This window comes from Gopherus flavomarginatus, chromosome 9 (assembly GCF_025201925.1).
Source record: "Gopherus flavomarginatus isolate rGopFla2 chromosome 9, rGopFla2.mat.asm, whole genome shotgun sequence".
Lineage (NCBI taxonomy): Eukaryota > Metazoa > Chordata > Testudines > Testudinidae > Gopherus > Gopherus flavomarginatus.
Genome location: NC_066625.1, coordinates 1550398 through 1563736, shown reverse-complemented (window position 1 = coordinate 1563736; position 13339 = coordinate 1550398). Strand labels below are relative to the sequence as shown.

The following is a 13339-nucleotide window of genomic DNA, read 5'->3' as shown; positions in this document are numbered from 1 at the left end:
CTTGTCATGGGGCATTCACTCCCTGCACTGCCAGCCCTGGCAGATTACCTTCATTAACCAAACAGCCCAATGACAATAACAAGGGGCGTTCCCGTCCCCAGAGGCTCTGCTCGGCTGGGAGACCATGTGCTCCTAATTAGGCTACTGTCAGATTTGAAGCACTAAAACCAGGAATCAATTAAAGTTCACAAGGTCGGTGTCAGAATGAATGTCTCTGAGCCCCCCAGATGTCAGAGCTACCAGCCGAAGGGTATCCAGGGTGCCTGTGCATGCCTATGGGGCCCCTATGGCTAGGCTGCCCTTGGCCATGGTTTTTGCCAGGCTTAGTATGCTGCTGTGTCTGCTCCCAGCAACTCAGACCCAGCAGTTAAGGCAGGACGAGCACTGGAGTGAGACTTAAGACAGACAGACAGACACACACACACCGATTTTAGCTTCTGGAAGGCACGGCCCCATCTACAGGAGTGAGAAAAGGGGCCCCCAGCCTCAGCAATTGAAGTGTTCCCTCGACACGTCTCTCTGCCCCCTTGTGATCTGCTGAGAGGCCCAGTAAAATCTCCAGCAATTTGTCCCCTTTCTTCTCCGGAGGCTCTGTACAATCGCCCTCTCCTAATCCTTGGTCTACTGGCCTGGGACCTGCCCCTCACCCAAAGAGCCATCCTCACCTTTACCACTGAGCAGCACCTAACCTGGGCTGCAGGAGTCTGGCCAGGACGTTCCCATGCGTGAATATCCTATAAACAAAACCACCAAAGATTCCCGGGCATGCACCCCCAACCCCAATGCTGGAGTGGGTGAGCTTCGCACCCACCATACTTGTCAGCAGCCAATAGGAGCAGCACCAGCGTGGGCTCCCAGCAGGGCTGAAAAGCTTTTTACTAGCCACACAAACACTCAGACAAAGGATCACGGACACTTTATAAACAGATGTCCCTTTTCCAGTTCACAGAGGTCATCCACAAGGGAGCAGGAACAACACCAGCCACAGGATTGACATGGCCAATCACGCGGTTCAAACAGTAGCAAATACTCCATGTCACAAGGCTACAAACAATCCACTGGCTCAAAGTGGCTCATGCAAAATATTTACGGAAGAGCAAACGAAAGAGGAAAACTCAGGACCAGCCTGTGGGTAGTTTGGAACTAGGGTGAAATGAGCGGAACAAACTTTTCACTACAGATCTGACCGGCTCTTTCCCTCAGTCACCGGATCACAACAGTTCCAGCCACCCATGGCCCATCATACAAAACCGTGGAAATCAAGAAGAGAAGAAAAGAAAAGACTCACGAAATCTCCTTCCGCCCCAGCTCCTGCTCCATCCTGCCAGCGCAGACTGGTCTCTATAGCACACGTTCCCCAGGAATAAGAGACTGGGCCCAACACAGGGCTGCCTCGGGGTGGGGAGTGGGGCAATTTGCCCCAGGCTCCGGGTCCCGCAGGGCCCCCCATGAGAATATAGTATTCTATAGTATTGCAACTTTTTTTTATGGAAGGGGCCCCCAAAATTGTTTTGCCCCAGGCCCCTTGAATCCTCTGGGCAGCCCTGCCCAACGAGAGCCTCAGGGCACCATGGGAATCCCTTGAGTGCTGGGCAAGGCCCACAGGCGCTTTGCCCAGCCAGAACCCCATGGTGGGGACGTGGCCGGCAACAAAGAGGGTCTCTGCTTCCCAGAGGTTTGGGTGCTGGGGGTAGGAGAGCAGCAGCCGTTTGCCTCGTCATCATTGGGCCAACATCTGGGAGATTCCCTTTGTTCTCAGCCCCATCGGGAGCCTACAGATCTGGGCAACAAACCCCAAGGGCTGTCTGCTCCGTTACGGGGAACATTGGACAACAAGACTGCGTGTTGGGGGGCAGCCTGGAGCTCCCCCTCCACCTGCCCCTACCCCATTTCGAAGGACCAACCTCCCCTCATTTCTGAGCAATTTTTTGTAGGTGAAACAAACATGGACAATAATAATAATATTCATTAAAAAACACATAAGTTACAGCTGCTGTAGTTATTCCCTAATTAAAAGCTCATTTAAGAGATAAGTTATCTACTCAACGTAACGTTCCAGCACATACAAATGTAGGTGGCGTGGTGGTGGGGGTGACACATGGAAGAAAGTCCCCAGATATGCCTGTCACCAAGAACACAGAGCTTTGGTGTTAACCGCGCCTTGCCCAGAGAGCAATGGGGGGGGGGGGGAAGCGCCTTGCCCTCTCCAAAGGGCAGCTACAGCTCCTATGCCCCTAACGTGGCCATCACAATGTAATCCCCTGCACAGTGTGTCCAGGAGCATCCTGCAGTTTGCTGAGGTCTGTCCATGTCGTCTTTAGCACAGCTGAGGCAGAGCTCCAGCCACATCTGCACCCACCACGGGTACTGGTCTCCTTGGTGCGTTCCTGGGGGAGGATGGGTATTCGTCCATCAGCCAGTGAGCGTCCAAGCAGGAGTCCCTCTTAGGGAGAGGTTGCTGGACCAGAGGCACCATGGACGCAGGGCTTGAGGGCCCACTGGTCTATTCTGGTGCAGCAAGTCCTGAAGTCAGACATGGGTCCCTAGGTATTCAGGCATATGTGGCTGAATAAAGACTCTAGATGGAATATGCTGTCAGGAACAGGGTGCCGATGTTACACAGCTCTGGGTAGTGCCAACTGTGACCATGTAACAATGCACCTTCTGACTCAACAGGCCGGCTCCCTGCATGGATTCAGAGCCCACCTGCTGGCACAAGCAGGAAACCCAAGCACTGCACCCGCAGAGCCAACGCAGTCACCCGGATTCCACTCCGACTCGAACGCCATCCACAGAACATTGCATCAAGTCCGATCTATGCAGTCCTTGTTACTGGTAATGCTGAAGTCAGAAAGCACAAGCAGGCTGAGCATGCAGCCCTGCCTGCTAGGAAATCCATCTCCTAACACACACATCTGCTGGAGCATCTTGCATGTTCAGGAGTCACAGAGAGGCAGACTTTGAACCCCATAATTAGAGACACTGCTCCAAGTATAACAGCAAATTAAATGGCACTACCTTCCGTGTGTTCTGGGAAGTACTGAAGGTTATTGGCAGGCTACGCTTGCAGCAGGGAAATAGCTATTTTGACCAGGATTGGTAATGAATCAATATTCCGCAGTCATTGGCTATTTGGTTTCTGCTGTCTTAACACAGATCTTTCAAAAACACTGCTCGGGTATTGTATTTCTGGCTAATGAGGTGCATTAAAGAGGCTGATGGGAATTGGGAAGGGTATGGGTGCATTGGATACGGAGTCATTAAATAGACAGCTAAGGTGCAGCACTCACTGTGCATGTTAATACTGAGTGGAAATTTGGGGCCATGGAGAAGGGCGAGGGAGAGATCTGGATCAGGGTCATTGAAAGAGATACAGAGAAAAGGCTGTCTTTTGTGAAACTGGCAGCAGCACGGAAATAGCTGGTTTGGATAAGCAAGATTTCTGGTGCCTTCTGGGAGGGAACTGTCATGAGTCTAATCCACCACGCAGGATTTTGCTACCTCCATCTCAGATTGCACTCGTGGGAGGCAGAAGGTGAATGGAAGTGAAAAAACAAGTGATCCTTTAGGAGTCTCATGGAAGGTCCAGTGTCTGGTTCTTGTTTTCATTAGAGCAATCGGCTCCTCCCTGTCAAACCTCAGTCTGGGTCATTTACATGCGAGGGCCTGAAACCCAAAAGAAAGAGATGCTTAGGCAGTGATGTGGTGAGAGTCAGAGAAATGCCCATAGGAAGACAAACCTGGTAACTAATCTAGAAGATACGTAAGGTGTGGATGTGAATCTGACATAAATATACTTTGCTATGAATAGTGTTGTGTTAAACAGAGAATAGCCCAGGGAAGGGAAATCAGATGCTCCTGTTAATGAAAGAGTAAGGGGGTCAATTCAATTGAAAGGCAACCAAAAAAATAGATAGAAGCAAATACATTTTCAAATATGGCACAGTTAGTCTGTGGAACTCATTGCCCCAAGCTATCAAGAGGCCAAGCTCTTAGCAGGATTCAAATAAATGGATTAGAGTTTTCTGTGGACAGCAAGAACATCCACAATTATACTACAGAAGACTAAAAAAAGACAAAGGATTTATACCTTCATTTTTCAGGGCACAAACCAACCACTTATTGCCCAGGGTCATGATGAAATTTCCCCCATGAACACAAGGTTCCTGCAGCTGGTGCTGGCCACTGCTGGGCTAGATGGATGCAGATCTAGGGGTCCCTCTGTTCTGTTACAACGACTTGGCCAAAGGGACAACTTCTGGCCAAGACCCGAACAGTCCAGCTTCTGCTGGCTCAGCCAGCAGGGACAACTTCCAGGGCCAGGCAGGGCGGACCCCAGCCAAGGCTTGCCCAGTGCAGCTCCAAATGGTGGAGCCTCCCAGCTGAGACCTGGTCAGTGCAGCTCACGCAGGGGGAGGCAAGGCCGGGCTACTGGCCATGCCCCGGAGGAGCCAGTCAGGGTCTCAACTGCGGTTAGAGGCATGAGACACGCCTGGCATGGCTGTGCCGGATGGGAACCCTGCTGGCTAGTGAAGCCTCTTTGCACAGCCTTGAGTGTATTTCTCAGGGACGAGGCGGCAGGCTGGCAACTGGGGTATCCCACGAGTCTGGTAGAAGTGGCTTCCTCCCCCCCCAGCCTGTGTGCTGGATCAGCACGGCCTGCAGGGGCTCCCAGGTGCAATAGCCAAGGTAATAAAGGACGCTGGACTGGGCAGGTTAATTACATTAGCTGCTTGTCTCTGGAATCCAGCTGTCAATAGGAAATCTCCTATTCGCTGCCTTGGGTCTATTGGCAGAGGAAGGGGAGCTAATCATGTCGCTGAGGTTACAGAGCTCACTGACCAGGTCTACTTAATTGCTCCACTTTGAGAGAGTAAAATCAATCCAGCGTTTTAGACTTTGTGAGCTGTGCACTTACGTCTTGGCACATACGTGAGAGACAAAAAGAATCGAATAAAACCCGGGAAGTGTCATTTAATTGTTTTATCTGGCAAGATCTCTGCATTGATCCAAGCACAAACCCAGACCTCTGGGCAGCAGTTGAGTTGCTCTTCCTGCATGGTCAATTCACATTCATCAGGCCGGCAGGGAGCTGGCACCATCCGGCTCAGCAGGTGGTGATTGCCATCCTCAGAGATGGTGGTGCTAAATTATTAATGGGAGTCGGTTTCCTCCCTGTCACGGAGCAGTCAGCTCCCAGCAGAGGCGGCCAGCCCAAGCCCAAGCCAGAGCGACCTGAAGGCAGGAGAGGCCAGTTATCCGTTATCTTTAATCCCGCTGCACATCACGGCTGTCCGCTGGGAAGCATGGCTCCTGGCCCAGCGCTGTACCAGAGGGGCTCCCTGCACTGCCGAGGTATCACAGAACATTTCCTAGTGACTGGTATCCTCAGAGGGGGCCATGGCAAGCCGCTGGGGTGCTACGAAGAGCAAGTGCCCGGGCTGTGGCCTGGAACATGTGACCCCTCAGTGTGGGGATTGTCTTTTCCCTCTGGAGTGCTGGGATGGGGGTGGGAAGGCAGGGCTAGTGCTCGGGGTGTGTTCGGTGGGGGACTGATGGGAGGGGGTGCAGGCGTAGCAGACCAAGTCTAGGAAGGGGCTCCAGCCCACGAGCAGCACGGAGGCTGACCCGGGCTAACCGAGTGCGTGGTTCGTGGGTGCTTTGGGCAGAGGATGATGGAGCAGAGGTGGGCAGGGCCCTGCAGGGAGGATGAAGAACTGAAACCAGACCAGGCACTGAAATGCCCCCATGAGCATTACTAAGGTGCTGGTGCCCTGTCAGAGGGGGATGCACATCAGTGCATGTCACAGCTCGAGGGATGCAGAGGCTTCCTCTGGCAGACGCACCCTTGCTGGCTTTGCACAGTGGAAGACAGTGGCTTTTGCCGAAAGAAGACGATCTGGCTGGGGCCCTGCAGGAAGATGACCAGCCTCCCCCCTCCCCAGCCCCAATTTGCAATCCCTTACCTTGGCACTGCCACCCCACCAGCTGAAGAGAACATGGTGCAGAGAAGCATCAATAAGCCAGGCACCCTGGTGACTCAGCCCATGCCTGGTGTGGTCCCACTGGGTGGCTCCAGGCCACCTCCATGGCCTGCCCAATTCTCTGGGGTGAAACCCAGCCCAGGTCTACGCGGTGCTGGGCATGGGTCAGTGAGAGCTGCTCACAGGCGCCCCCAGAGCTCTCTAGTCGGTCTGTGGGGAGTGGCACTCATTCAGGGCTGGTGTGCAAGGGGCTGCGGTCTCCACAGCTGCACCTCTGCTCTGGTGCAGCAGCCTCTACTTCTACACTACTCCATAAACAGCCCGTTTCACCATTGGGCAGACTCTGCCCTGGCTCTGCTTGGCACCTCCAGCAACCGTGCCCGAAGCCAGAGCTCCATTAGGCAGCAGCATGGTCTCCAGGGACGTGGCTGAAACCCAGCTGCTCAAACAGACTGGGACAACAGCCCAGGGTGGAAGGGGATGGGTCAGAGGCCACAGCAGGACTGTCACCGCTCAGACTTTGGTCACCCTAGAACTCTACAGGGGCTGCTGGGCTGCCCTGGCCCGGTGCCTTTCATCCTAACCTTACATGGCGTTAACCCCCATTTCACAGATGAGGACATGGAGGCACAGAGCAGGGCAGGGTCTGGTTTCCAGAGGTGCTGCACACCCAGCACTGGGAGCTGCAGGGGCCTGGCCCCTTTGGCAATCAGACCACGAGACCTGCCCATGTCATGCCCACAGGCAACAGCAGGATCGGCTCCTGGCACCCAACCCCCTGCTCTAGCCACACCGCTGCTGGGCTCGACGCTGAGTCCCAGGACTGGGATGCGAGGATGGGAAAGCTGCTGCCCCTCGCAGCGACTGGCAGAGTGAGCCCCGTGGCGTGCCGCCCCAGGCATGCGCTTGGCGTGCTGGTGCCTGGAGCCGCCCCTGGTCCCAGGACTGGGACAAGAGGATGGGAAAGTTGCTGCCCCCCAGGCACTGGAAGGGACTTTTCCACCTTCCCGAAGCCCAGCCTTGTCTGGGCTCCTGGCCAGTAAGAGCTGGCAGGACTCAGTGAAGCTGGACGGGAGTCGAGGCTCTCAGCAGGTTTTGGCAGCTCCGGGGCCACTGAAGTGATGTGACACCATTCACTGGGAGAAGAAATCCTGAAGAGCAGCAAGGAATGTCACCGGGGTTAACGAGCCGCTTCAGCAACCGGGGGACTCTTCCCCCCCACCCCCAGCACTGGCCTGAGAGCTCAGGAAACCCCGTCCCTCGCTCAGGAGGAGGACACGTAGGAATCGCTCAGTGAGATCACTACCTCCCCCCAGCAGAGCTGCCCCAGGCAGGGAAGAGCTTCGCTGCAGGGTAAGGGTCTGACCCCTGCCCCCACTGTCTGCATCCTGAAAGGCAGCCCCTTTCCCTAGCCCGGGCAGCGACGGGGGGCAGCTGATGGCTGCAGGGTTCCGGGCTCTGCTCACTCCCCTGTGTTTCCTCTAGTAGCGCTGAGCTCGTCTCAGGTGCTTCCCCTGCCTGGCCCCAGCCTGGTGGGGAGCCCAGCTGAATTCCCCGCACCCCCAGTATTAGAGGCTGCCATGCTGAGGAGACCTTTCCTGCTCTCCTAGGCCGGCTGCTCTGCCTGGGCCCAGCTGCGGGATGCCACCAGGGACAAAGGCCCAGTCCACGCACTCCCTGGCAGGGCTCAGCTGTAGTCTGAGCACTCACCACGTCTAGGCAATCACTTCTCCGCGCTATAGGAGAGGAAACGCTGGGTGCGTGGAGCACAGGGAGCTTTGGGGCCCAGTGGCTCCTCGTGGCCAGCCGGGCGTTAAAAACACCAGCTAACAGGAGATGGAGCGGGACAGGGAGCCCACAGCCCGAGAGGGCCACTGATTGCTTCTGAGTTGGGAGCTCGGCTCGCTTACCAAACAAGAGACTCCCAGGGCAGGGCTGCTGGGTGTGCAGGGGACCCCAGGCCTGCGGACACACTGACAGCACACAAGACTCAAGTGGGAGCAAAGCTCCCCCTTCTGGCGAGTGTGCACGGCACCAGCCCACACGCTGAACTCCCAAAACTTGCTGCAGAGCAGTCCCGAAAGCCCAGGGGCTGGAGCAGCTTCCAGAGGCTAAAGGCAGGGTCCTGGCCAGCTACTTCAGGGGAGGTGCAGACTCGTTCTTTGGCACTTTGCACACTCCAGGTACCCCTCAGACAACACCCTCCTCCCGGTACTGCCTGAGGGCGGCCGGGTGTCATGCCTGTTTCAGTCCCCACGCTGGAGGCCAGTCCACTTTTAGACAATTTACGATGTGAGACAGTGCACTGCCAAAGCCAGGGAGCGGGGAGCAAACGGCACCTGCTGGGGAGAGGGAGGGAGAGATATGGCTGCTCTGAGTCTGCCCTCCCCAAGCTAGGGAACGGAATTGGATACAAGCACAAATGATCCCCAGGCTGGGCAAGAAGAGAAAGAGGAGAGTGCTCCAGAATGGCCCCCTCCTCTCTGCCCGGCAGAGGTGGATTCCCTAGGCGAGCGGGAGGAAGAGGCTGCTGTTTAACAGAGTTAAAGGAGGCTCCTGCACTATTTATAGCTTTTGTGCTCCACTTTCCCCAGCCTTGAGCAGCCTCAGCAGGTCTGCATCCTCCTCTGTGAGCATGGGGCAGCGCTAGCTAAGCCACCTGAGAGCAGGTGCTGATAGGAGAGTCTGTTCAGACACCTGCTGCCTTCCCTCCTCTCTGGGCTGGATCTAAGCTACTAACCGCAAAGGGAGCCCTGGATTCCCAGACCCCATGGGACTGCAGCCCTCCCCCGGGCTTTGCAGTCACTGACAGGTTCCCGCATCACTTGGATACAGAAGCGGACACACGCAGACATAGCTCCCAGCCTGATAGGAACATGGGCCTGCAGGCGGATTTAGGAACACCGGTCACAAGACTGGAAAGGACCTGCTGGCCATGGAGTCCAGTCCCCGGCTATTTCAGACAATCCCGTTATATAATCCCTTTAATAAATTTACCAGGCTCCAGCTTCAAACTAGGTAGGGTGTTTGTCCCCCAATACTCCTATTGAGCGGCTGGCCCAGAACTTCACTCCTCTGAGGTTAGAAACCTTCTTAGCATCTCCAGCCCAAACGTATTCCTGTGTCCTTGTGCCAACACTGTCTTCTAGCTTCAGCAGCTCTTCTCACTCCCTGATGTATTTATTGAGAGCAAGCAGATCCCCTCTCAGCCTGCGCAGGGTGAACCAAGATCTTTCATTCTCCATTCCTAAAAGAAGGCTCTTCCTTCCCCTGATCCTCTTAGCAACCATCCTCAGCACTTGCTCCAGTATGAATTCATCTGTCTTGAACGCAAGTGACCAGAACAGTACACACTCTTCCAGAAGAGGTCTCACCGTGCCTGATACAATAGCATTAATACTTGCCTATCACCACTGGAAATATCTTGCCTGATACATCCCTGGATCACACTTGTTTTTGACTTGAGATGGGCCCTGTTTTTTGATCATCCCGTTCCTTATGCTGCAGAGCATCATATATTTCCTGCAATGTTTGAGCTGGGCAGGAAATGGTTTTGTGAAAATGTTTCAAAACTAGCCTGTTCTGCACCAGGACGGAACAGAGACCTTTTGAACTGTTCACTAAAAATAAAGAGATCAAGATCCCAGAATAGCCAATAGTCACTGTGTGAGTGTCTCTCATTTTGACCAGAAATTCCATCCTGGACCTCAAATCGTTCTCTACAAAATCATCATGAAAACTGGTACATTACCCACAAAAAGTGCTACTTTGAACCAATCTGCATTTTCCAATGAAAAACAATGTCAAAAAACTCCTGAGCAGCTGTACACACTACATCACCCCGGGGCCGATCTTCCAGACTCAAAATGGGAGGGTTTGGCAGTGCTCATCCTGCGCTCCAGGATCTCAGCTTTCTTTCTAAAAGCCAGAGCAGATCTCCAGCCCTTAAGGTTGTGGAGAAACCCTTCAGAACATGGCCCAAGTACAAACAAATGCTGCAATGCCTGCCTGAATCTGTAGAGAGCCTGGAATAGCTCTGAGGGTGAAACTGCCTCATTCAGCCTAGGGGCATTAATTCAACTGCCCAGGTTAAGTGTCCGCATAGCGATTACTTGTTTCACTGCTGATCAATACCCAGAGGGAAGGAGAGGATCCTGTTCTGAAGCTCTAGCTACACAAGTGATTGTAGGTGACCGCTCCTGTTGGCACGGTAAGCACCATGGGGAGTCAGCACCACTTATCCTTCCCCTCAGCCCGGGGGCCAGCAGAGCCCAGGTGACCATATTTTAAATGTCAGCACGATCTGACAGGCATCTCATTTTGGCACCACAAAAGGGTGGGCTGTGGAAGAATACCAGTGCCCCCATTCAACACCTGAGCAGTGCCTGACAGCGCCTGGGGGCTTCCTTGCCACACCAGCGAGCCACTAATGGAGCCGTGTGGGAATGGGGCAGGGCTGCCCGCCCACAGGGCCATTGCAAAGGCTCCTTCCAGCCACCTGGCTTCTGTAGGAACGAAGAAGTGCAGGGAGCGCTTTCCTTCTGCATGATTCATTAGCCGATCCTGCGATCACAGGCCTAGCCCTGCCCACAGAGCCCTCCCTCCTCACGCACCCCACTGGCTGAGAGCACAGCAAAGATCACAGGGGCTATGTGAACACAGCCCCCCCGCAGCGCCTCAGATGGGGATTCTGTGCAGCAGGTACTGGACACTTCAGCATGCCTCCCGCCCCCGAAAGCATGGAGAACAGTATGGTAGCCATCCCACTGAACGGCAGGGGTCTGAGCACAGAGGAGAGGGGGTCGCACCCGCACTCAAGCTGTTCTTACCCAGCACCCAGAAACTGATTGGCTTGAGATCTCTTAGTGCCTCCACAGTTTACAAGAAAGCCTTTTATTTAAATTCAATTCTTTCCCAGTCTCCCTCTGCTCTTCTTGGAGATGCACTGACTACCCTCTACGGTTTGATTGATTAGAGATCTCAGAGATTTTACATGTATTTGATTTCAGGAAGCAGACAAGCGGACAGAGTACACGAGATATTGCACTTTTGTGGAACCAACAGCAGCAGCTGATTTCAGGACGGCTATGGAGCAAATTATGGGTAGTAGGACTGGGATCATAGAGGAAGTGGAGTGGCCACCTGGAGTTCAATCTGTTAGATAACAGCCCATACAAGTTGTGAAGGTCCCTTCACCATAGCAGTAGTTTAGACAATGAGCTGGGAATGTCATAGTTTCGGATTGGCTAGGGCCCCAGGCTCCCAACGCAGCCAGCTATGGGATGTTCCCACTGACTAACACCGTCAGGTAGGTGGGGTTATTGCTGGTGTATCTCACAGCTGGGAACAGATACAAGCACAGTGGGACTTCCTGATCCTCTGCCAGCCAGCAAGAAGAGTTCCACCCCTAGGCCAGGCTCAGCTCCTTCCTGAAGCAACAACCCCAGTGCAGCCAAGGCCAGACTGATCAATTCTCAGCCCCCAAACCTGAGCAGGGCAGCTCGCCTGCATGGCCGTACACCCTGCTCCGCCATTCTGCGGAGTGACTCGTCTTGTACCCCCCCCCTGCAGTGATCGGGTGCTAGGCAGAGCCCCCCCCAATAAACCAACCCCAGCCCTCCCAGGGTCTCTGAGGCAGGGACTGGAGAGCAGGGAGCAAGGGAAATGACTAGGACACAGACCAGTCCAAGTGAGGCCACTGCGGGGAGCAGGAGCTGGGGGAGCAGCTGATGATCCCTGGGGTGGGCAGACAGGCCCCAGGTACAACCCAGGGGCCAGCGCCCAGCCCCTCATGTTCCAACATGGGCCTGAGGGGCCCTGCCTGACCCCAACCCCCCTGGCCCTGGGCTGCCCAGTGCTGCATCTCTGGCCCCACAGCAGGCTCCCTGGGGGTGACAGGGTCACTCTGGCCAGGACCCCTGCCATGCTGCACACCCCCAGGCGCTCAGCACTGCCAAGAGCTGGCCTGATCCTGCCTCCTCTGAGGGGCAGCACCCTGCACTAGCCGCTCTTGCCTGGGGAAGGGTGAGCCAGGACGGGGCTCTCCCAGCGGGGGACGGGTCCCGATCCTTGGTAGGGGTCACCCTCAGCGCTCCCCCTACAGCCCAGCACGATTCCTGCCCCCCCAGCCAGCGGAGCCGCCCAGGCGCTGGAGGCAGCGGGGCTGGGATGGGGAGACAGCGGGAGATAGGGCCAGGTTCCCCCGTCTCAATCCAGCACACGCGGGGCCCCAGTACACGCCCCCGCTCCAGCCCCTCAGGGGTCCACAGCGCAGGGGGATCCAGCCCTCGTCCAGCTCCAGGGGTTGCTCAGACCCCGCTTCCCACGGCCAAGCCCGGCGGCTCGGGGGGCAGCGGGCCCAGAGGCAGCCCGGACTCGGCCCTCCGGGTGCGGGGCTGGCCTCCCAGGTCCCTGGGGTCCGGCCGGGGGCACCGGGGGTCCAAGGGCCGTTCCCCGGGGACCGGGCAGGACACCCGAGCCGGACCCGTGGCCACAGGGATCGTCGCGCTCCAGCGGGGCGGACACAGACTCGGCCGGGACCAGGCGCCGGGTCCGCGGAGCCCCCAGCTCAAACCTTCCCGGGGAAGGGGCCCCCGGGGCTCACCTGTACCACGCCAGCCCGCGCTCGTAGTGCCGGTCGAAGAAGTGGGGCTCGGTGCCCACGGCGCGCACCTCGGGGTGCACCCGGATAAACTCCAGCACGGCGCGGGTGCCCCCCTTCTTCACCCCCACGATGAGGGCCTGCGGGAGCCGCCTGCTGCCCAGCTTGGCGGGGCCGGAGCCGTTCCCCGCCAGCGGCGCCTCCTGGCCCGCGCCCCGGGGGCCGCTCCAGGCCGGCTGGCCGGGCTCCCGGCCGCAGGAGCGGGACTTCTGCAGAAGTTTCTTGGCGCCGGCGCTGCGGGCGGGGAGGCAGCGGCGCTCGGGGCCGGGCAGGGCCCCCCCGGCGCAGCGCAGGAGGCTGTAGCACAGGTAGGTGCCGGACAGGGACAGCGTGAAGATGAAGAGGAAGCGGCGCGTCAGCCTGGGGGAGGGTGGCCCGGCCCGGCCGCTCAGCGCCATGGCTCCATGGGGCCGGGGGGCGCGGCGCTGCGCTGCCCGCGGCGCATGGGGCTGGGGCCGGGGCCGGGCGGCGCGCAGCGCACCGAGGCGAAGGCAGGCTCCGTGCCCGGCTCCCCGCGGCTCCGGGGCATGTCCCGCTCCTAGGAGGAGGGGCGGCCTGGGGCGCTCCGCTCGCTGCCTCTGTCCGCGGCCGCCGCCCGGAGCTCCCGCTTCTCAGCTCCCATGGCCGGCCTCTGCAGCCCGGCGCCGGGGCGCCGCAGCCGGCTCCCGCGTCCTCTGTCCCCGGGAAATGCCGG

General features: G+C 57.1%; 1 protein-coding gene across 1 annotated transcript in view; it reads right to left on the bottom strand.

The window, feature by feature from the left end:
• The window catches only part of HS3ST2 (heparan sulfate-glucosamine 3-sulfotransferase 2), a 33804-nt gene extending 20761 nt beyond the window's left edge, over positions 1-13043 (bottom strand). Inside the window, exon 1 of the mRNA XM_050968640.1 lies at positions 12589-13043. Coding sequence (XP_050824597.1) covers positions 12589-13043 — 455 coding nt within the window. The remainder of the gene's footprint in view (positions 1-12588) is intronic.
• Between the last annotated feature and the right edge of the window lie 296 nt (positions 13044-13339).